The sequence below is a fragment of the Lepidochelys olivacea genome (assembly GCF_965140295.1).
Source record: "Lepidochelys olivacea isolate rLepOli2 genome assembly, chromosome: 24".
NCBI classification, from domain to species: domain Eukaryota; kingdom Metazoa; phylum Chordata; order Testudines; family Cheloniidae; genus Lepidochelys; species Lepidochelys olivacea.
The window spans coordinates 4,008,466-4,030,809 of record NC_140434.1 but is presented as its reverse complement, the minus strand read 5'-3'; the positions used below and the strand labels follow the sequence as shown (position 1 = coordinate 4,030,809).

At 61.8% G+C, this 22,344-nt stretch overlaps 1 protein-coding gene across 1 annotated transcript in view; it reads left to right on the top strand.

The window, feature by feature from the left end:
* Positions 1–1,225: 1,225 nt before the first annotated feature.
* The window catches only part of NTRK1 (neurotrophic receptor tyrosine kinase 1), a gene marked incomplete at its 5' end in the record, with an annotated part of 35,326 nt that continues 14,207 nt past the window's right edge, over positions 1,226–22,344 (top strand). Inside the window, 8 exon segments of the mRNA XM_084613609.1 lie at positions 1,226–1,296; positions 7,166–7,253; positions 7,255–7,427; positions 16,766–16,840; positions 17,442–17,513; positions 19,643–19,711; positions 20,675–20,829; positions 21,924–22,072. Coding sequence (XP_084469735.1) covers positions 1,226–1,296; positions 7,166–7,253; positions 7,255–7,427; positions 16,766–16,840; positions 17,442–17,513; positions 19,643–19,711; positions 20,675–20,829; positions 21,924–22,072 — 852 coding nt within the window.

Here is a 22,344-nt window from a genome sequence, read left to right as displayed (position 1 = left end):
TGACAATGTTCTGTCACAAGTATGCGTGGACCTCATTTGCCAGGCGTTGTCTTAGCCAGCCTAGGACGTAAAGCCAGGGACGCTCCAGGATTAAAAGCAGCCAGCTGTCCAGCTTGAGCTACTGGCTCTGTAGCTGGGGCTCTGACAGTCCCACATCTGTGGATGGGGCAGGGGTGTGTGTAACACATGCTGGCCAGTGGGTTACACAAGCGGTGGTAGTAGGCTGTTATCCTCTGTATGGACTAGCCACTGAAGTTTGAGGTGACATACACCTTTGTTTTTGCTGATACAGACTAACACGGCTACCGTTCTGAAACCTGTCAACGTGCAAGCAGGTTCCTTGGGTTTTATTTTCAGAGCCTGGGGTCAAAGCTGGATTGGTTTGTGGACTGGACTGATTCCGTGACTGGCTCTGATGGGTGACAATCAAAACACACACCGGGTTGAGGAGCGACACAAAGTGACAAGGCTGGGGCGTTGAGGCCTGGGTTATCAGCACCACAATCTTCACTGGGGTAACCTACAGTGTGTGTGTCATGCCCCTGCTCTACCCACTGGCCTGCTCGAGGAGAACAGTCTACTACTGCTGCCAGCGAGGGGTATCCTTCCTTTAGCTCAAGAGGTAGAGAACTGTGTGCGGGTACCACAGGTTGCCTGGCAACCCAGCCCTGCTGTTGGAAGAGGAGAGAGAGGGAGCGAGCCGAGCCGAACGCTGTCCCTGAGCATTAATCCCTTGGGCCTGTGTAGCCCGGTTCACCAGAGGGACAGGGAGGATAAGGGACCTACTACTGGTTGTGGCAGAGAGCTGCGGTGGTGCTAGGCAGAAGCAGACGAAGCAATTGCTTAGGGCCCCAGGCAGCTCCAGGGTGGGGTGGGGGGGCCGATTTAGTGTTACCCCCCAAAACACTGTTCATTTGATTTAACACTGCCTTTTTCACAGGGGGGGGCAGCGTGCACGGTGTTGCTCTGGTTTGTGGAAATAGTGCAGTTCGTATTTTTAGGGGATGAGTGAGACATAATATGGGGGGGGGGCAAAATATTCCTGTTTAGGGCACCCAGGGGGCTAGTTCCACGTCTGGCAGCACGTTGGGTTCGCAGAGCTGGGCCAGTCGGGGACTGCAACACTTGGATTCCTTCCCTGTCCCTCCCCGCAGCTTCCAGCCCTCGTCCACCACTCTCAGCCCACGGCCAGTCCTCGCCTGAGTCCCCCCTTGTATGGGGGCGGATGGATGGAAACCGCGATGGGGGCCACGGAGCAGAGAGATGGGAGTCCGTGGCCAGCAAGCAGCAGAGGGCGTGAGACGGACACGCAGCGACTGAGCACGGCCCGGGAACCAGCACCGCATGCGTCCCCAGGCCTCTGATCAGCTCTCTGGGAAGCAGCTTAGCTGGGGCTAAATTGGTTTCTTAGCTGGGGCTAAACTGGTTTCATGCTGGCTCCAGAGATCAGCTCCTGGACACGAGGCAACCAGCTCCCTCTTGGGGCTGCAGCCCCGGATGGCAAAGTCAGAGCCACAAGAGGCTGCAGTGTTGTCCATGGGCTCCTGCCTTGAGCCTGGCATCAGGCTTCATTTTGCAGGGAGGGAAGGAGGGAGGGGAGAGCTCAGTGGTTTGAGCATTGGCCTGCTAAACCCAGGGTTGTGAGTTCAATCCTTGAGGGGGCCATTTGGGATCTGGGGCAAAAATTGGGGGTTGGTCCTGCTTTGAGCAGGGGGTTGGACTAGGTGACCTCCTGAGGTCCCTTCCAACCCTGGTATTCTATGATTCTATGAAGGACAAAGACCAATTGAACCAACTCTACTGGAAATATCCCTTGCTGCCTATGAAAAGCCTCCAGCTTCTGGCAGGGCTTGAACAGGGGGAACTTCAGCACCAGAGCACAGACCTCTGGGCCATTGCGGAGCAGCTCCGGCAGCTAGCAGCAGTAGTAGGCTGTTGTTGCCTAGCCAGCAGGCCAGCCAGCAAGAGGAGCCATGATGCACTCAGCGAAGGGGTTATGGTAGCAGAGCGTGAGGTTTTTGCAGATGCTAGTCTGGCTCTGAAACTGAACGTTGGGAGAAGGTCTGGCCATCTCCAGGCGGAGCGAGGATGGGAGCAAAGGATGTGGGCGGCGCGGCATTCGCTCTGGGATTGTCTGCCAAGCAGATAACAGTGATCAGCGTCTCCCCCAGCAGCATGGTCCCCAGCAGTAGGCTGGGCGGGTGTTCCCTGCCCCACTCCTGGGCTAAGGTTTGGGTGGCACTTGGGAGTTGCCAGGCTCTGTGGGACAAACCCTGATCCCCACCCGCAGTCCACTGCAACCCCAGTGCCTCCAAAAGTTGGTGGATCTGCACAGCCATGGACCCACCCCAGCCCTGACCCAGCTCCCCAACTCCCTGCAGCTGCTGTGCCCCATTGCCGCAGCCCTGACCTAGCTCCCAGCACAGAAAGGCAGCTGCCTCTGGGGTGGGGCATGGCAGCTGTTTACCAGCCGTGCAGTGGCGCTTTAGGAGAGGAAGTGAAGAATGCTGTATCTGTTTGAAAAGGGAGCAATGGGATGCTTTCTGAGCTGAGGAGGAGGCAAATCTGGGTTTGGCAAACTTGGGGACAGGGTGACAGTGGGAGGAGCCTGGGATGGGTAGGCGGAGCATCTGACAGAGAGAGAAAATTACTGGGGCTGTTGAAGAGGGGGAGCGGGACAGACACTGTTCACTGAAGGCCGGAACTCAGCCCTCTGATGGATCCAAGGGTCTGGGTGCAATGCCAGTAGCCAGCCAGGGCTCAAGGTCACACAGTCAGGCTTGGAACGGAACCCAGGTGTCCTGCCTCCCAGTCCCTTTCTCCAGCCACTAAGCCACCTTCCCCTCTCAGAGCTGCGAGTGGAACCCAGGAGTCCTGACTAGTGCAGTTGGTCACCATGAGTGTCTGAAAAGGCTGTGCTATTCCTCCGTAGCAGTGCCCAGGGCGGCATGAGGAGAGCCAAGCTGTCCCACAGGGACCAGCCATGTCTGCAGGCCCCCGGCCGGGTTAGTGGCTGAGCTGGGGCTGGACGCCGGCTCCACTCTTCACTCTGCTGCCCTTAGGGTCACAGAGATGCGCTGCACCTGCATGCCCCGGGGTGGGGGCAGAAGCTGCCAGCCTGGGCAGCTGCAAGGAGCTGGGAGCATCCTTTTGGCCCAGGGCAGCCCCAGCCCAGCCTCCCACCTCCCCCTGCACTGGCTGGCCTGGCAGGCTGGGAGCATGTGTACAGGGATTGCCTGGCTTAAAGGCAGGGAGGAGCCTGCGTCTCCCCAGCAGGACCCCCTCCTGGGATGCAGTGTAACGGATCCCCTGGCACTGCCCCCTGGATGGGAGCTGCCATGCCTTGGAAGAGACGTAAAACCCCGCCCCGGCCCCCTGGGCATTGCATCCCAGCACTCTCTGCGGCAGAGCGAGCCTGGTGTTCTGGGTAAATGCCAACGTGAGGATTTGACACTGTGATTCTCTTCAGTCCCCTCTACAGCACTGTCAGGATGCAGGGTCTTCCTCCACCTGCTGCCCTAAATGGCTGGGCAGCATTGCTGGGAGATGGTAATCAGCTGCCACCTTCCATGCCAGAGGGGGCTGCCCCTCAGTGGTGGATGGACTGATTTCTCTGTGCATTGCAAAGACGTCTAATCTCTGCCTCATCATGGGGCCTCCAGCAGACCCTGGTACCGCAGTCCCTGGCGGTGCGTACCCAGGGCACCACGGCTCAGCGAGTGGAGAACCGCAGCAGAACTGCTGTCCGTGGATGGACCGAGCTGCCTGTCCTTGTCCCATCCCATGATGTAGCATGGGGAAAGAACATGGGCCAGTAGCCAGGGTACTGGAATGCCAGTTAGGAGACCCCCTCCTGTCTCAGTTTTCTGAGCTGTACAATGGGGGCAGTGATATGCAACCACTTCTGTGCAGGACTGGGCTCTGGACCTGGCTCGCAGGGGGCCTTGAGCTCACCAATCAATGATCTGACACTCCAAATAGCACGAGCGCAGGTGGGCGAAGGCAGCCGGTTCCCAAGCTTAGTAGCCGATCGATAATTTGCAGAGGTGGGTTGGGGGTACAACTGTGTGCTCAGCAGGCTCAAGGCCCCTGCTGTGTGGGCTGGGGAGGCCGGGACTCTCAGCAACAGTCCCAGCTGGCAGCATCTCATCCCCTTAGAGATCAGTGACCCAGAAATTACCCATGAACCCGTATGGCCCTGCAGGAGCAGAGGGCTGGGATCTCATTGCCCTGTGGGAAAGGACAGGTAGGCCTACCCGCTAGACTAGGCCACCCTGCTTTCCCCAAGCTGGGCACAGAACCCAGGAGTCCTGACTCCTTCCTGTCTTTAGCCACCCACCGCTTGCTCTTTGTAAGCACCGTCCCCTCTGCTGCAGATGGTGCCTCGCTTCCCATTCGGGCTCGGTGTGCGGCTGCCAGGGGGTGGCGGGGAGCCTGGTTACCCCACCAGGGAATCCTGGGCATTTCCATGATGGGGTGGGGTGGGGTCAGCTTTTGATCTTTGAACACTTGGGGGTGGCCGCAGGGGGGGAACCCTCAAATCCAGAGGTGATGGATTTGAGGGAGGAAACACCCAGTTTGGGTGCCCTAACGGCCTTAACTCTGCCCCATGGCAGACCCTCTGCATCCCTCACTGGCATACCACGAATGAAGCTGCATGGGAATGACGCCTCTGGCAGTACGAGGGGAGGCGGTGCTGCCTAGTGGCGACAGCAGTGGCCTGGCAGCGGGGAGACCTGCGTTCTATTCCCAGCTCTGGCCCGCTGGCCCAGCTCCGTGCCTCAGTTTCCCCACCCGTAAAACGGCCTCCCTCCGTCTAGCACGTTGAGATCCACCGATGAATCGTGCCAGGGCCGGTTATTAATGGCCGCGCTTTCCTGGAATTCTCCCTCAGCGAGGGATTCATCACTTCGCATCAGGCAAGAACACGATCTGAGACGCAGGCGGGCCCTGCCCCCTCCCTCCCGCCCCCACTTCCAAGAAGGTGGGAAGGGGGAGAGAGGCTCTGACAGGCTCCCGAAGGACGGGAGGGAGGAAGAGACGCACCGACCCGGGAGTCACATCTCTAAAATGCAGCCACCTCTGGTGCGCAGCCGGAAGACGCTGGGTGTGCGGGGCGGGGCGGGCTCGGGCTGCAAGGCCCCTCCTCAGCCCTGTTCCTTGCCGCCCGCTGCCTGCGCCCCCGGGGGGCTGGGGATCAAGGGGCGGGATTTGCAGAAACCCCTTTTCCATCCAGGGGTCCCAGGCTCGGCCAAGCCCGTGTGAAGTGAAGGAGGGGGGGGGATCCAGAGCCTTTGTGTGGCGGTGTGATGGGGGGGAGCTGTAGGGAGGGGGTGTGTGATGGGGGTGTGCAGGGAGCGTGTGTGTGTGTGTGTGGGGGGCGTGTGTGTCAGGTATGTGAGACTCGTGTCTGCGTTGCGCGAGTTGTGGGTGGGGCGGGGGGGTGCAGGCGTGTGTTGGGGCGAGGGGACAGCGCCCCTCACTGAGCCCCTCCCGCCCCACGGGGGCCAGGGGGTTATGGGCCGTGTCGGGGTCACTGAGCTCTAAGGCCGGAGGCGCTGCCAGCTGAAGAAAGGCTCGGGGGGGGGCGTGACCCCCTGAACCCCCTGGCTCTAGGGCAGGGCCAGGGCCTGGGGCTGAGCCCGACCCAGCACCAGGAGGGCAGGAGGGTCTCCCGGGTCGGGGCAGGCGCCCCACGCGTCTTAGCTGAGGACTTCCACGGAACCTGACTCACGGGCCGCCTCCCGCGCCCACGGTGTGCCAGGCTCCTGGAAATCCCGCCCCGCCCCGGCTGCAACGCAGCTGGGGATCCTGGGGGCCCAGCCCGAGCCCCGGAGCCGCCTGCCCCACGGCTGACGGCACCACCGGTGCCCCCTGGTATTCCAGCCCCGCTCTGCCATCACCCCTCAGCCCTGCCCCGCTGCCCCGCCCCTGCTAGCCCAGCCCTGGGCTCCCCCCAGCTCTGCCGGTGCCCCTCACTCCCGACCCGCAGCCCCAGGGTATCCCAGCCCTGCCCCCCCAGCTCTGCCGGTGCCCCTCACTCCTGACCCGCAGCCCCCTGCTGTCCCAGCCTTGGGATCCCCCCCAGCTCAGCTGATACCCCTCAATACTGACCCACAGCCCCTCCCCCCCGCTATCCCCTCCTGGGCTCCCCCTCTCCACAGCTCTGCGGGTGCTCCTCACTCCCGACCCGCAGCCCCCTACTGTCCCAGCCTTGGGATCCCCCCCAGCTCAGCTGATACCCCTCAATACTGACCCACAGCCCCCTCCCCCCCGCTATCCCCTCCTGGGCTCCCCCTCTCCACAGCTCTGCGGGTGCTCCTCACTCCTGACCCGCAGCCTCCTGCTGTCCCAGCCTTGGGATCCCCCCCAGCTCAGCTGATACCCCTCAATACTGACCCACAGCCCCTCCCCCCCCCGCTATCCCCTCCTGGGCTCCCCCTCTCCACAGCTCTGCCGGTGCCCCTCACTCCCGACCCGCAGCCCCCTGCTGTCCCAGCCTTGGGATCCCCCCCAGCTCAGCTGATACCCCTCAATACTGACCCACAGCCCCTTCCCCCCCCCCGCTATCCCCTCCTGGGCTCCCCCTCTCCACAGCTCTGCCGGTGCCCCTCACTCCCGACCCGCAGCCCCCTGCTGTCCCAGCCTTGGGATCCCCCCCAGCTCAGCTGATACCCCTCAATACTGACCCACAGCCCCCTCCCCCCCGCTATCCCCTCCTGGGCTCCCCCTCTCCACAGCTCTGCGGGTGCTCCTCACTCCCGACTTGCAGCCCCAGGGTATCCCAGCCCTGCCCCCCCCAGCTCTGCCGGTGCCCCTCACTCCCGACCCGCAGCCCCACGGTATCCCAGCCCTGCCCCCCCCAGCTCTGCCGGTGCCCCTCACTGCCGACCCGCAGCCCCCCTTCCTCTCCCACCCTTGGCTGTCCGGCCGGGTTGCAGATCGGGCTGTTTGGCGCTGGCTGCTGGCGGATCCCCATCCCCGCTCTCCCCGGAGCGGTGCCCCCCCGGGGGGTTTGCAGAGCCAGCGCCGGGCTCCCTGGCCAGCCCCAGCCCTCAGCCTCCCACCGCCCGGCGGCTCCCGGGGGGCGTGTTGGGGAGACGCAGGCTCCGCCCCGCCCAGCCCGGTCCTGCCTCTGCCTTTAAGCCGGGCGCCCCCCCCCCAGCACACACGCTCCCAGCCGGTGCCGGGCGAGGTGGGGAGCGAGAGGCGCCGGGCAGCGCGATGCCGGTTCCCCGCAGGATGCCCCCGGCTCCGGGCTGCTGCCCCGCCTGGCTGCTGCTGGCCTGGCTGCTGCTGGCCCTGGGCTGGGCGGCCCCCTGCCCCGGGGCGTGCAGGTGTTACGGGGCCACCTCGCTCCAGTGCCTGGAGCCCAACCGCGTCCGCGGGCTGGGCGAGCTGGTGGGGACGGAGAACTTCACCGAAGTGTGAGTGGGGCGGGAGCGGGAGCTGGCAGCGACCCCCCAGTGACCGTGGTGGGGAGGGGGCAGGAGCTGGCAGCGACCCCCCCCCCCAGTGGCAGGGCGGGGTGGTGGTGGTGGAAGATGCCAGCGCACCCCCCCCACCCACCCAGTGACCGGGGTGGGGCCAGTGTGGGGGAGCCATAACTCGTGGGGGGCACCTTGGCAGGTGGACGTGGGGCACGGGGCTGTCGTGGAGGGGCGGGGAGGTGGTATCGGGGTCGGGGACCCAGGAGATCGGGGTGCAGGGAGCAGGGATGTTTTTGGAGAGGGGACATTAGGGGGATGTTATGTGGGGGAGGCTCAGAGATGTAAAGGGTGGAGACCCCCCCAATCCAACCCCCAGGGCTCCCCCAAGCTGGCCATAAGTGGGTGCCCAGGGCTCTGAACTGACCCGTCCCATGCCCCTGCTCCAGGCTGGGTGCTGGGGGGATGGATGGGCGACAGACCCCATGTGTAGCCTGTGTCCGCCCCAGTTAGGATCGGAGCAGACTGGGGAGACCCCACCCCCTGGGACCAGGCGGGGAACCGCTCTCCTTCTCAGGTCCCCTAGCTGCACCCCTGTCCATCCCACGCAGGCTCAGGCCCCCCATGCAGGGGTGGATTTAGAACAGCCCCTGTGCTGGGGCATGGGGCAGCCAGCCCCACAGCCTGGCACAGCCCAGAAGGGGGAGGGGAGCCAGCAGCGCTCTGGGTGGGTAGGACAATGCCCTGGCTGGCTCTGTGGGTGTGGCAATGGGGATGTGATGCTGCCCCCTACACAGGCTGCCCCACAGAAGGGAGAAGCAGGGGCTGGGGAACAGGGGTCCAGCCCCAGGTGCTCTTTGCAGGGCGTATGGGCGTTATGGGGGGACAGGAGCCCAGCGTGGGCTTTGCATTGAGCTCTCCCTGCCCAGCTCGCTGGGGAGTTTGGGGGCAGGGGGAGCCTGATCCTCCCTCTGGTGCGGGATGCCACCAGCTCAGGCCGGCCGTGCTTTGTGCCCAACGACAGCTGGGGCCCTTGGCAAACAGAGTGTGGGGCGGAGGGCTGGGTAGGGGCAGGGTGAGCACCGGACGCTGGTATTTCTGTGGGGAGCAGGATGTTCTCGATTTTAGATCTACCCCCGAAGTGCGGGATGGGGGTGGTTTATGCCCAGCTAGTCCGGCTGTTACAATATGGATCGTCCCATGCCCAAGGTTCCCCTTCTCCATGACACCCCCTGGACCTTATTGGTTGCCCCCAAGCGACTTCCCCCCCATTAGGGGCTCACAAGACCCCACCCCACCCCCATTTCCCTACAGGGTGGATCATGAGGAGAAGCTGCTCTCTGGGAGAAGCGTGTTGGCTGTACTAGGTAGGGTCTAGTGGGTTGGGGGTGTGTGTGTGGGGGGGGAGGGGGCTGGGAGCCAGGACTCCTGGGTCCTGTCCCTGGCTCTGGGAGGGGAGCAGAGTCTGGTCACAGCAGGGCCACATTCCTGGTGCGGGGAAGGAGTGGGGGCTGGGGGTTAGTGTAGACCATGGGGCAGCAGGACTCCTGGGTTCAGTTCCTGGCTCTGACCCTCCCCTGCTGTGTCATCTCCAGCTGCTCCCCTCCCCGCCCCTCTGGTCCCTGCTTGTGAATGGGGCTGGCCCTGCCCTGCTGGGGGATCCTTCCTGAGAGCAGCGGCTGTGGCCTCCAGCTACTGACTGTCTCTGTGAGAAGCCCTTGCCACCCCTGGCTGATGCTGTAGCATGCACGGCCTGTCATCCTCTTCCCTCCCCCGTGTCTGCTCCCCTCACCCCCATAGCAGGGTGGGGGCTGTGCTCCTGGGAGGGGCCCCCCGGCCCTGCTTGAACAGGGGGCACCAGGCTCGATCCCCATCTGGTGTAAATGGGTCTCGCTCCAGGGGAGTCAGTGGGGCCAGGGCCCCAGCCACGGTCAGTCCCTGAAACCTGCTGAGGATCAGGGCAGCTCTTGCTTTAGGCCCATGCTGCTGTATCTGGGCGGGATTCCCGGCTTTGGGGCCAACTGTTACTCGCCCCCAACCCCCTGGTGCACTGAGGAGCCAGGCGGTCAGACCCTCCCATGCTGGGTGTTTGCCGCAGGGCCCGGCAGGCTGCCCCGGGGCTCTGTCTACACTGGGCTCTGGCAGGCTTCGGTGGCTCTGCCGAGGCTGCTCCCAGTTTGTTGTGAGCAGCATGGGACGAGGCGGGAGGCAGAATCCCTTGTGCTTAAAGCCCATTACGAGGCATCAAAAGAGCCAGGTGGTGCGGGCAGGTCAGCCCCTGTGGAGCCTTGCAGAAGGTCCTGCCCTTCTCCTGCCTCAGTTTCCCAGTCTGTACAGTGGGAAGGATGCTGACCCTAGCTTGGGGGGTGGGCGCTGCTGGCGTGAATGGGTTAACGTATGCATTGGGTGCTGAAGGGCAGGGGTCAGAGGCCAGCTTTGTGGCAGGGAGTTGGACGGGGACCCACTAAACTCACTGCAGCCTGGAGATGCTGGGTCACAAGCTTTTCCCACAGTGCTGCATGGAGAACATGCGGGTTCATTTCCAGTTCGCTGGCCCAGCTGGGAATCAGGCCCTGGTATTCACCTTGCTTGTGCACATCCATGGGCGTTTGACGAATGCATCCATTTCCCCCTGGGTGGCTCTGGCATCCCTTCCCACCCCAGCTGAGCTCCATGCTCTGCTGGACCTTTCCAGCCTCCAGGAGAGCCGTGGATCCTGCGTTTATCTGCGCCTTGTCCAATCCTGCCACAGGGGGGGTGTAAGTCAGCATAGCTTCTGGGGCAGACCCACGGGCGGCGGGTTGGGCCGGTCTGCTCCAAGTGCCAATGCCATCTGCCCGTGCACGGCTGGGGGTGGCCGGGGCGAGCCTGCATGGCTCCCGGGGCTGTGGTAGGGGGTTGAGAAACCTGGTTTGTGGAGCACCGTCTAGTTTGCAGCCGGTGACTCTCTGGGCTCAGTTCGTTGCATTTCCTTTGTGTTCCCCTTCACAAAGAGCCTGGCGGGAGCCACGCAATGCAGCGCTCCTGGGGCCCTGTCGTGTCACTGGGGGTCAGTTTCAGGGGGGACTCCTGCCTGCAAATCCACACCCCGACATCCCCTCCAGTTCTGGCTTGCCCTAGAAGGGTCCACCCTAGAAGGGTCCGGTCTCCCCCAGACGTTCCTGCCCCCAGCCCATTTGTGGTGGACCCTCCCACCCCCAGCGCTCCCAGGGTCCCGCCTGGCTCTGATCCTGGCCTGTGCTCCAGCCCTGCTCCTGTGTGGGGCGGAGGGCCCCAGCCCCCATCCTGCAAAGCACTTAAGTGCCTGCTTCAATTGAAGCTCTTGGGAAGGAGCCCCATGGAAATCAAGCGGCCTCTCCCCGGGCTGACAGTTAAGCATGGCACTGGAGCTGAGCCAGAGCGCTGGGCACTGCGTGGAGGAGAGATTTACCTGCTGCTGGGGTGGGCGGTGGGTCCTGGCAGTGCCAGCGATGGGGCACTTTGGATGCCAGCTCAGTGAAGGTTTAGAGGAAAGGGCCGATCCGCTGGGGTGTGTGGCATGGGAGTGAGGCTAGAAAGGAGTGAGGGCGTGGAGTGGCATTTAAATTCTGACCATTGGGCCGTGGTCAGAATAGACCTGCATCCTTTTATGGATCATTTATTGATCAGAAGCAAATTCCCATCATAACAAAAGCTAATTATTACGGCCATGCTAGGGGTACCTTAGCTAAGTGACTTAGGAACCTAAACCCTTTTCAAACCCCATTTTCAAAAGGCCTGGCTCATCAAAGCTGTGTCTACACCCGTGGTTCTCAACCAGGCGTACACGTACCCCTGGGGCTACGCAGAGGTCTACCAGGGGGTACATCAGCTCCTCTAGATCTTTGCCTAGTTTTACAAGGGGCTACATGAAAAGCCCTAGCGAAGTCAGTACCAACGGACATTTCATACAGCCAATGACTTGTTTATACCGCTCTATGCACTGAAATGTAAGTACAAGCTTTATATTCCAATTGATTTATCTTACAATTACATGGTCAACGTGAGAAAGTCGGCAATTTGTCAGTACCAATGAGCTGTGACACTGTTGTGTTTTTATGTCTGGTTTTGTAAGCAAGTCGCTTTTAAGTGAGGTGAGACCTGGGGGTACGCAGGACAAATCAGCCTCCTGAAAGGGGGACAGTCGTCCGAGGTTTTGAAAATGTTTCTCTGCTTCTTCACGAGAGATTCTCCCCTCCGCCGGATCCCTGTGCCAGGCTCCCTGGGTCATTAGTTTTCCATCCCCCTCGGCTATACCAGGCCCTGGAGAGCAGAATGGGCCCAGCATGGGAGCTCGGCCCAGACCCCTTCCCTATGGGGCAATGCTTTTAGTTCATGCCCCAGCGGCTTGATTCAGTCTCAGGGGCTGGAGTTAGTGGAGGCAAGGGGGGCCTTTCTGAGGGCAGTGACCCGCAGCTGGGTCTCAGGGCTCATGTGAGACAGCCAGGAGCTAAGCTGTGGCCCGCGGGGAGTGACACTGCTTCCTGGGCCAGCAGGACCGAGAAATAGCGAGGGCAGCGATGGCAGGATTCAGTGCGGCTTTTGCACCTGCTGGAGGGCGGGTCTCAGCCTCCCTGATTGTTTAGATCAGAGCAAGACCCAAAGGGCAAAAAACCCGCAGGTCTCCCGTTCTCTGAGTCTCCTCTTCCTTTCCCCTTCGCATCTCCAGGCAGGGTTTGCAGCAGGGCCGTGTGTGGGGCTCGCCCGACGTTCAGCGACTCTGTGCAGGGAACGGGACGGGGAGCGATTTTTGTAACCACTCGACGTCACCTGACTCGGGGTGCGGGGGAAACACTTCGGTTGGGAAATGGAAATAACGAGCCAGTAACTAGAGTCGCTCTTGAAGGCAAAGCTCCCTGGGGCGGGGAGTGGAATCCAGCCCCAGGAACAGCCTCCAGTGGCTTCCACCCATCAATCTCAAAGCACAGGAAAGGTTGTGACATGGCCCCCTATTTTACAGCTGTGGAAACTGAGGCACAGAGAGGTGAACACTCAGGAATAGGACCCAGGCATCCTGAGCCCCACACCAGCACCCTCTGGCCCGCCCCGGTGGGAAAATGGCTGAGTGCCGAGGCCTGGTAGCTCCGCGGCTGGGGACAGATGCCGGGAGCTTCGCGCGGGTCGCTGTGGAGATGGCAGTGCCGCAGGGCGATGACATAAAGCAGCAGGAGAGCGGGTGATAATGATGAAATAAGGCCCCTTGATGGCCAAAGGGAGCCGGGGCTGTAAATCAGGCCCAGCGGCTCTCAGCTCCTGCCGCTGTGGGGGAGGTGTGTGTGGGGCGGGCCATTGTCCCGTGCTAATGACCCTGCAGCAGCCTGGCTGTAGGGACTGTGGCTGCTGTAGGAGGCTGAATTTAGGGCTGGAGGGCTGGGTGCTGGGGGCTTGGGTGGGGGATGAGCTGAGGATGGGGGCTTAGTTCTCAGTGACACCCAGGCTCCCCAGGCTGCTCCGACAGCATAAAGGGCCCTTAAAGGAAGGGGAAAACAGTCCCCTGGGAATCCCACCCAGCACAAGGGGCCTCCTGGCCAAGGTGAACCTGGCACAAGGGCTCTGCACACCCCCCAGCCCCTGGCAGAGGGGGGTGGATCGAGGCCATGGCTGCAGCGCACTGCCCTTTGTGGGTATTCCCTGTCCCCCTGGGGCCATGAGGAGCAGAGTGAGAGTTAGAGTAGCCTAGAGGCTGCTCTGAGTGACTCCAGGGGCCTGGCAGGGCCCAGAATACGTGGTGCACAAAAATGGCTCAAGCCCCAGTTTCCTGCTCTATCTGCTCCCTGAGCTTTGTAAATGCGAGTTGGAGGAGCCCAGGGCTGGGATAGCAGGGGACTGCAGGTCGGGATCGAGGGGCACTGGCAGAGCTGGGCCCCTGCCCCATTACGCCTGGGTCTAGCCGGTGCTCCTAGCCGCTCCCTGGGTGTTCCACGGATGTAGCGTGTGTCAAGTAACTCCATGCGTCAGCCTGTGGGCCTGACCCAGAGCCCTGGGGTGGGGTTCACGAGGGGGACACAGCGCTGCCCCCTAGGCCAATCTGCTCATCCCCTAGACTGCCCTTCCTCTGGCACCCCTCTTAACAGGCACGTGTGTTCAGCCCCCTCCCGCTCGGTGGGAACCTGTCGGTTCTCCCCTGTACCATCGGGAAGGCGTCCCGGCAGAGCGACGGGGACTGACGTCACCCCCCTGGGGGCAGTGGCGATTGCTGGTCTGTGCCCCTTCGATTTGCGGGGGGCTGGCGTGGGGCGCAGACAGGCAGGAGGAATATTCTGTAGCCCTCGTGCTGATGTGGTGGTGCGCTGGCTGGGGGTCTGTCTGTCTGAGCATGTGCCACTGCCCCCCCTGCTGGCTAGAATCAGCACTGCTCCCCTGTGTGTCATTGTCTCTGTAATGCTAAGAGCTGATGGGGATTCTCCTTCCGCTCAGACGTGGACTTTTGGAGCTGGGGATGGGAGCCCAGCCCACGCTGCAGGCATGATGTGCAGCTGGCTGGCTGGGATTTGCTGCAGTGTGCCGGCCACTGTTTTCCTGTGTTGCACGGCTGGCTGGCTGCTGGGCTCCCAGGCCCCCGGGCACGGTGCAGGGAAGCAGACTGCGGGAACATGGGCTGACTGATCGAGGGGGATGGGATCGAAGGGGGTTCAGTGCCAGTGATAGGCGCTCTGGAGAGCAAACCCCTCTTTTCATTCTTGTACCACAGAGCCCCTGAACCCTGATCCAGGACCTAGCTACGGCAATGGGCCCAGGGGATGGTGGGGGGCCCCGAGCCAACCTGACCTTGTTGCCAGTGCACGTGTGCTATGAGTTTGTGGAGGGGTCTCAGCGGCAATCAGATTCTCCAAACCAGGGAACATGACACACCATGGAGTGGGGGATCCCTCCAGCATAGGGGACGAGTCCCATGGACAGAGGAGGAGGGAGGGGAGCTCTTCCTGCTTGTGGATACCCCGAGGCCTCTGGCACTGTTTTCCGTCCCCTCGACATGCTGAAGGGGGAGTTGTTTAGGGGACCGCAGGGGTGGGGGGAACGGCTGGAAGAGCTGGGTTTGACCCTGAATCAGCCCAAGATCATAAAGCACGGCAGGCGAGACATGTCTCACCGTCCATCCCCTGCCCCTATGCCCATCCATCGCCGTCCTGTCTGGGGCCAGTGGGCTTAAAGGGACCCTGCCCCTAGCGATCCATTGCACTGTCCCATCTTGGTCACTCTCTGGGCATCCCCCCTTCCTCTTCATCACTGGTGCAAGGGGCCCCGATCCTGTCAGGTGCTCCTGGGCTTGATTCGCCATCGCCTAGCAGGGTCACTGCAAGTGGGGGACGTGACCGCGTAAGGGGTGGGGCAGGGCCAGGTGCTGGGGGATCTGGTAGGTTGGCCCAGAGGGATGGGGCTGGTTTTGTTGGGGGTTTGTACCGGGGTCTCTACCTGTAGGCAGGATGCAGGGGGTGGTTTCTGTATTGGGGCAGTCTGTGCCCTGAGCCCAATCGGACACTTGACCATTAATTTCAACAGGGGCAGGATCGGGGCCTTAAGATGCATTGGAAACTCATCTCTTCCCCCCTCCCCCCGAATCAACCCTTTTTCCTCCCACCCCCTGCTTCCTGCCTCAGTTGTCTCCAGCTGATTGCCACGGGGGCCGGGCCCTGCAGCTCCCATCTGGGTCACGGCTGCTGAGCCCCGTCTGAGGATCGGGACCCATAGGGCTCCCCGGAAACAGCCACCCCCAAAATTCAAGGCCACTTCGGTCCTGAATACGAGTGGGAAGTGGGGAAGGGGCAGGGGGGAGGTCAAGGAGGTGCAGAAATAAAAGCAGCCTCCGGAGGCTCCTGGAATTTGCGTGAGGGGGTTGAGTGGAGGGGCCCAGGGCTGGAGCAGCGGGGTCGGGGGGCTGCAGATCGGGGTTGAGGGGCTTTGGCAGAGCCGTCAGGGTTGAGGGGTGTCGTTAGCCCTGCGGGAGGGAGACCCAGGCTGGGCTAGCAGGGTGTTCTATGGACCAGGACTGCAGCATTGGCTAAACTGAGCAGTGCCTGGCGTCGGCCGGGGCCCTCTGGCTCTGGCTTGCGTGAGCAGCCTGGGTCCGATCCCTGGCTGTCCCGCGGGAGCCACTTTGGGGTTAATCAGCTCCGGCCCAGCCGCCATGGGTTGGACTCAGGAGACCGGGGCTCCTGGCCTGACTCTGACACTGCTCCCTGTGTGACCTGGGGCCGACAGTCCCCAGAGGGCAGCATGAAAATCCTGCTGTACACACCCCAGCGGGGCAGGCTCCAAGCACTTCACCGTGTCTGAGCAGCATCGACCAGGGCAAGGGCCCTGATCTCGACTCCTATCATACAGTCTGGCCTGAAGGGGAGCTGAGCCCCGGGAAATCAAGCCCTGAGCATGGGCGCTGAGAGCACCTGTCTATCTGGCCTTTAATCGTGGTATGCCTCAGTTTTCCCATCTATAAAGTGCGGCTAATGAGCCTTCCCTGCCTGCAGATACATTCATTTCCCCCTTTTAATAACAATCCCTAGCTCTTTGCAAAGGAAGTCAGTGTCATTATCACCACTGTACAGGTGGGGAAACTGAGGCACAGAGGAGGGAAGTGACTTGCCCAAGGTCACCTGGGAGCAGAGCCGGGAACAGAACTGAAGTCTCTCGAGTCACAATCCTGTGCACTATCCACTAGGCCACGCTGCCCCAAGGCCCTGGGGGGCTGCAGTGAAAGCAGGGGGGCTGCGTAGGCTGCTAGACAGGGTGCGCCCCAGAGTGAGGGCTCAGCGGCTCTTTGCAGTGGCGACTCTGGATGGGGCCGCCTGGCGCAGGAGTCCCTGAGATGTCGGCTTTCACCGTGCACCCACGGCTCCGTTGACAGCATCTCTTCCTGGCCCCCTCCCTTGGGCTCTCTGCCAGCGCCACCCCACGGCCCCAGCGCGGGCAGCCCAGTGAGCCACAGCCTCATTGCCCCGGGGATAATGGCAAAGGGGGGGCAGAGCTTTGGAGTGGGGGGGTGGGGAAGAGGGATGAGACCCTCCAGCCGGCGGGACAGCCCCCTTGTTCTGAGCAGAAACTTGCTTTAAAAAGTCATTTGCTTCCCTCGGAATTTGACAGCCTGCCCCGCCTGAGCACCCCACGAACCCCCTGTCTCCCTTCCCATCGCCCCTTGCCTCTTAGGCCAGGTGCTAAAACCTCCCCCTTCCCCACTCTCTCAGCCCCGGTGCCCCCTCAGGACAGGGCAGGATTGGAGCCGGCTGACGCTCAACCTGGTGCAGAGAGAGAGCCTGGCTTTGAGGGGCAGGGGGAAGGCCCTGGGGGACTGACGGGCCCCATGCCAGGTTGTGTCTCCCCTGCAGGGTCATCGAGAACCAGAAGGATGTGACGAGCTTGACTCAGGCCGACACCAAGTCCCTGCGGGAGCTGAAGAACCTGTGAGTAGCCCCAGCCTTGCATAGGCATGGTGTGTGTGGGGGTGGATGGGGGGCATGCAAGGGGTGTATAATAGGGGGCAAAAGCCCACTTCAGCTGAGGATGCCCCTGGGATGGGGCTTGGGGCAAGGATATAGGGATTTAAGGTAGCTTTAACTATCCCCTTTGCACTCCCCAGACTTTGGTGTCACTTAGAGCAGCCTTCAGGTTGCTCTAACCAGTGCTGGGCTGCCTGGGGGAATCAGAGAACCAGGCAGGGGATGCCCGGCGGGGACGGGGGGGGGGCGCGTTCACACCCACGCTGGGACAGTGCAGACCAGGCATTGCGGGGAGTGGGAGTTGGGCTGCGGCTCAGAAGAAAAGCGACTGAGCCCTGTTCCCTCGAAGCTGGGTGCGTGGCCGCGTGCGTGCATGGACCCGAAACCCCGCGCACACAATTTGCACAGAAGCAATTTTTTGCACACACAACCTGTCAAAAATTAGAGGGAGCATTGCTGCTGGGCCAAGTTCAGCCCTGGCACAACCATGCGGGCGCGAGGGTTGCTGTGGCGTCGGCCCTGGGCACCTGGAAATTCGCGGCGTGTCTTTGCTCTTCCCTTCCAGCACCATCGCCGCCTCCGGGCTGCGGTACATCGCTGCCGACGCTTTCCGCGCCAACCCCAAGCTGACCCATTTGTGAGTAGCGCCCCCTGCAGGGCCCTTGTTGCGTCGCTCTGTGCCATGGGGCCTGCCTTTTCCCCAGTGAAGGGGGACCTCGTCTTTTCAGTGTAATGGGCAACCTGTAGCCGTATTGAGATGGGGCCCTGCTGCGCCAGGCGCTGTACATAGGCATCCCGAGAGACAGCCCTCACACTGAAGTGCTTGCGGTTGAAAGAGACAAAAGGTGGGAGGGAAAACTGAGGCACAAAGAGAGGATGTGACTTGCCCAAGGTCACCCAGCAGGCTAGTGGCAGAGCTGAACCCAGGTCTCCGAAATCTTGGATTGTGCCCTCCCGAATGGGCCAGGTTGCCATGTTAGCCAGCCCCTGGCTTCAGCAGCTGATACACATCTATCTATCTATCTGTCCATCTGTCCGTCCATCAGTGTCAGGCACCTGCTAACTCCTGCCCTTGCTGGGTGGCTTTGTTTCCTGCTGCCTAGAGGCCAGGGGGATTGATTGGGCACAGCTGTCTCTCCGACTGAAATCGACCTGAGGAGCAGAACTCGATCCCTCCGCCACTGGGGCACGGGGTTGTGGGGAGCAGGGCCCTGGTGGAGGGGTGGGGGGGGGTGACATGGGCCGCAGGGCCTTGCTGCTGAGTGAGAAATCATCGATCTGAGCAGGAGGGAGGCCCATTCCCAGCGCACCCCGTGGGGAAGCCGCACTGCCCCCAGGCGACTGCATTGGGGCGGGAGTCCCTGTCCCCCGCCCATGTGCATGCAGCAACCCCCTGGCCTGCCCCCATTCCCAGGACAGGTGTCTCTCTCGCCTGCTCTCCAGGGATCGGCGTCACTCCTCAACCCCTCCATCCCTTCCCACCAACCCTGGGAAGGCGTCCCCTCCCTCCGGGTGTTTGCAGCTGTTTTGATCCTGCCGTTGGATTGAAGGGGGTAGATCAATAACACGACGCTGAGGAAGGGCGGGGGCAGAACGGGTGTCTCAGCTGCAGTGCGGGGGGCTCCCCTTGATCCCAAGGGGGTTTTAACTTGGTGGGGAGGACGGCTTGGTTCTCTCCTCCAACGCATGATGGAGGGGCCCTGATTCACCCCTCTCTGCCCACAAGGCCATGCTTTGGGGGACAGCAAATGCTTTGCTCCTATAACGCACCTCTCAGGTGCCCCCAGATCCGAACGGCAGCGCTTTCCGCTCCCAAGTGAAAGTGACTGTGCCCAGTACAGGGGCCTGGGTTGACCAAGGTATTTAGGCGCTTAGGAATGCAGAGGAGCAACTTGGGGGGATTTACAAACATGCCTAAGTGAGTTAGACACCTGAGTACCTTCTTCAAACGTCTTTTTGGCCTGATAGCCACAAAACGCACCACAACGGGTAGGCAGCCGGTGAGCTGGGGCCGCTCACGGCCCGTCATGGTGCCCTGCCTTGTCTGCTGGTTTCCTTGTGCTCTGTCTGTCCCCCACCACCTTCTCTCATCTCTTATCAACTCTTTGAATCAGGCACCCTGTCTTCACTGTGTGTCTGTACAGCGCCTTGCACCACGGGGCCCTGCTCCATGACTGGGACTCTCTGGCGCTCCCACAGGCCCTGCCCTGAGGAGCTGACGATCTGGGCAGGGGGGCACCAGGGATGATCATTTGGAGCAGTTGGGCTCAAGAGCAACCCAGGCAAATTAGGACAGAGAGAAAGGGGGGGGACCTGCATTCAGCCTCTAACTCCCTGGGTGACCTTGGCCAAGGTGACTTAGTGTCTCTGGGTCTCAGTTTCCCTCCTGCCCTTGGAGGGGATAAATACCACCGCAATTGTGCAAAGCAAAGCCACTGTGGTTATAGGACCCTGTTGGCGCCTGATAGATGGGTAAGGCTGAGCCCCTGCCTGAGAGCCCGGAGGTTGTGGAATTGTCTCCGCCGAGGGCAGGGTGGGGGATATTTCTAACCAGGCTGGGGGAAGGGAATGACCCAGTCAGGGTGGACTGGGTCTTTTCAACCTCCCATGAGCTGCCGTATGCTCAGTGGGAGCTGGAGGGCACTTTCCACTGGGTAGGCTTGGGCCAGTTCATTGCAGCCCGGGGAGGAGCGCGGCTTTCTCCGCGTCGCAGTGGGAGGGGGCCCAGGACCGCAGCTCAGCGGGGGTCTCTCTTCCTGCCGGCAGGAACCTCTCCTCCAACTACCTGCAGTCGCTCTCCTGGCGGACGTTCCACCCCCTGGCCCTGCAGGAACTGTAAGTAAACCCGGACGGGGGCCTTTCCCCAAACTGTCGCCTGCCAGGGCAACACTCAGAGCCTGGTGCCCCAGGGTTGCTGCACCGGAATCACTCCAGATTGACACCAGCTGGAGGATCGAGCCCCTCCCCAAAGGTGGGGCCATTGTCGTGGGTGGGCCAACCCCAGAACTGGTGTATGCAGGTGCCACCAGCTAACAATTGCTCTGGATCCGTCCTTCCTTGCCCAAGCATAGGGACAGGGGGATCTGGGGGTGTCGGTTAGTTAGTGAATGCGCCGGGTCTCTATTCAACCCTCTGAATCCACAGACCGGTTTCTGTTTAAATGCCGGGGTGCTGCGCTCTTCTAAATCTGCTCCAGAACTCTGATAGAAACCTCTTTCCAGTTCAGTTCTAGACTCGCGTTCCAGGATCAGGTTTCCGTGTCTGGTCAAGAGCTCGACTAGAAACCCTTTCCTAATTCAGTCCTAGCCTGCTGTTCCAGGAGCCCATTTGCAGATCGGTTCTAGACCTCTTCTAGGAACCTCTTTCCAGTTCAGTTCTAGACTCGTGTTCTAGGGGCCGGGTTCTAGATCTGCTCTAGAAGGCCATGACCGAGCGGGTTCTATGTTAGGAGAAGGGAACTCTCTTGCCCCTTGAACCGTGCCACTCGTTCTAGACCAGGGATTCTCTTCCTGGGTTTGACAGCCCTGTGTTGGCCCATTAGCTGAATGTTTTGAGGGTCCCTGTCCTCTGCTGGCTCTGCCTCTTCTGGAGCCGAATGAGCTCAGTTCCCATTGTACCCTCTCAATCCCAGATTGCCTGGGACCTGTAGTCCAGGGATGGGGTCGGCTCAGGGGTGAGAGCTTTGTCACCCCGCCAAACTCCAACGGGACCCAAATTTCCCCCAGCTCTGACACAGAGCCCTTAGCACCCCCTCCCTCGTTCCACCTGACCAGCCTCCCGTCCTTCTCCCCCGCCCAGGGTCCTCGTGGGGAACCCCTTCCTGTGCTCGTGTGGGATCCGCTGGCTGCAGCTGTGGCAGGGGAGCGGCCGGGCTGACTTGGGGAACCAGTCCCTGAGTTGCTGGCTGGAGAGAGAGGAAATCCCCCTGGAGGACCTACACATCAAGGGCTGCGGTAGGTCTCCTCCGGGAGAAATGGAGCAGGGTGGAGCTGGGCATGTGAGCGGGGCAGGCTACTGTGCAGGGGAACACGCAGCCTCTCGTGCACTGGCTGTGCCCCATGCGCGCCCCATGGGGACTGGGGCTCTGCTGTGTCTCACGCCGATTCTGCGCCATGTTTGCAGCAGGGTAAATCTGGAGACAATGGGGTGATACTGGGGCACGGGTGTGTGTGGGGGGCAGCAGGGCGTTTTGGTGGGGCGGTACTGGGGAGGGGCAGCAGGATCTTCCCGTGGGGCAGTACTGGGGAGGGGCAGCAGGACCTTCCCGTGGGGCAGTACTGGGGGGGGGGAGCAGGGCATTCCCCTGGGGCAGTACTGGGGGAGGCAGCAGGCAGAATCCACGTGGGTTCGGCGTTGGCTTGGATGGGTGAACAGGGAGAGCAGAGAAAAAGGAAGCCAAAGGACAGTGAGGGAGGGCCTGGCTTAGGATCCCCCCCCTCCCTCCCGCCAGGCTCCTGGCATGGCTGAGACGCCTGTGGGCGCTGTCTCCTCATGATGTCCAGTGATCAGAGGCACGGGCATCACAGCCGGCACGTGTCTCAGCCCGTGTGGTGCCAGTTGACTCCGGCCAAGGACCCAACCTGCTCTCCCTTCTTGCCTGTCTAACTGCCTGCTGATGGCGCTTCCCCGCCCCACCCAGGGCCCTGATCTCCTCAGGGGTCCCAGAAGCAAGGGGAAATCAAATGACCCGCTGGGGTCACGGAGAGTGAGTCGAGTTTCCAACAGGGGCCGGGCCCCAGGGTTCCCTCTGGAGCCCACTGTGGTGCTTTGGGGTTTGCTAATTCAAGGCACCCCATGAAGCCCCTGAGCTTCGGCACCCATGTGAGCACCGCCCCCCACGGTGCTGGCCGAACCCGCAGCGTTCTGTCCCAGCAGGTACCAGGTTCGGAGACACCCGGGCTGGATTCTCCAGAGGTCCGGCTGGGATCGGCTCCCGGGTCCTTCCAGTCTCTGGCCATTGGCTCTCCCTGGCCCCTCTCCCCCGAAAGGCAGCGCCTGGGGGTCAGAGCAGCGCCAACGTCTCGTTCTCCTCCCCTCTCTTTGGCAGACCCGCCAGAGATCTGGATTGAGTACCAGGGCGTGCCGGTGCAGCAGGGCGAGAGCGTGAACCTAACGTGCCACTTCACGGGCGAGCCGCGGGCACACGGGCGCTGGATCGTCCCCGACTTGGGACCCGAGCCCCCCGTCATCACCAAGGCAAAGACAATACGGGCGCTATGGTTTGGGGCTCAGAGGGACAACGGCCGGCCCTGGGTGGTCCCCGCTGAGGCTGGTTGAAAACTTTCTGTCAAAACGGTCCACAGCCCAGGGAAAATTGTGATTTCCCTCCCCACCCCCTATCTAAAATTTCCAATTTTAGGGAGAAAATTTGAAACAGCCACATTTTTCAAGGAAGAAAGTTGCACTGAAAAAATGTCCACCCCTCATGGCCCCAGAGACCGGGGGTGCCCCACGGAAACCCTTTGGGA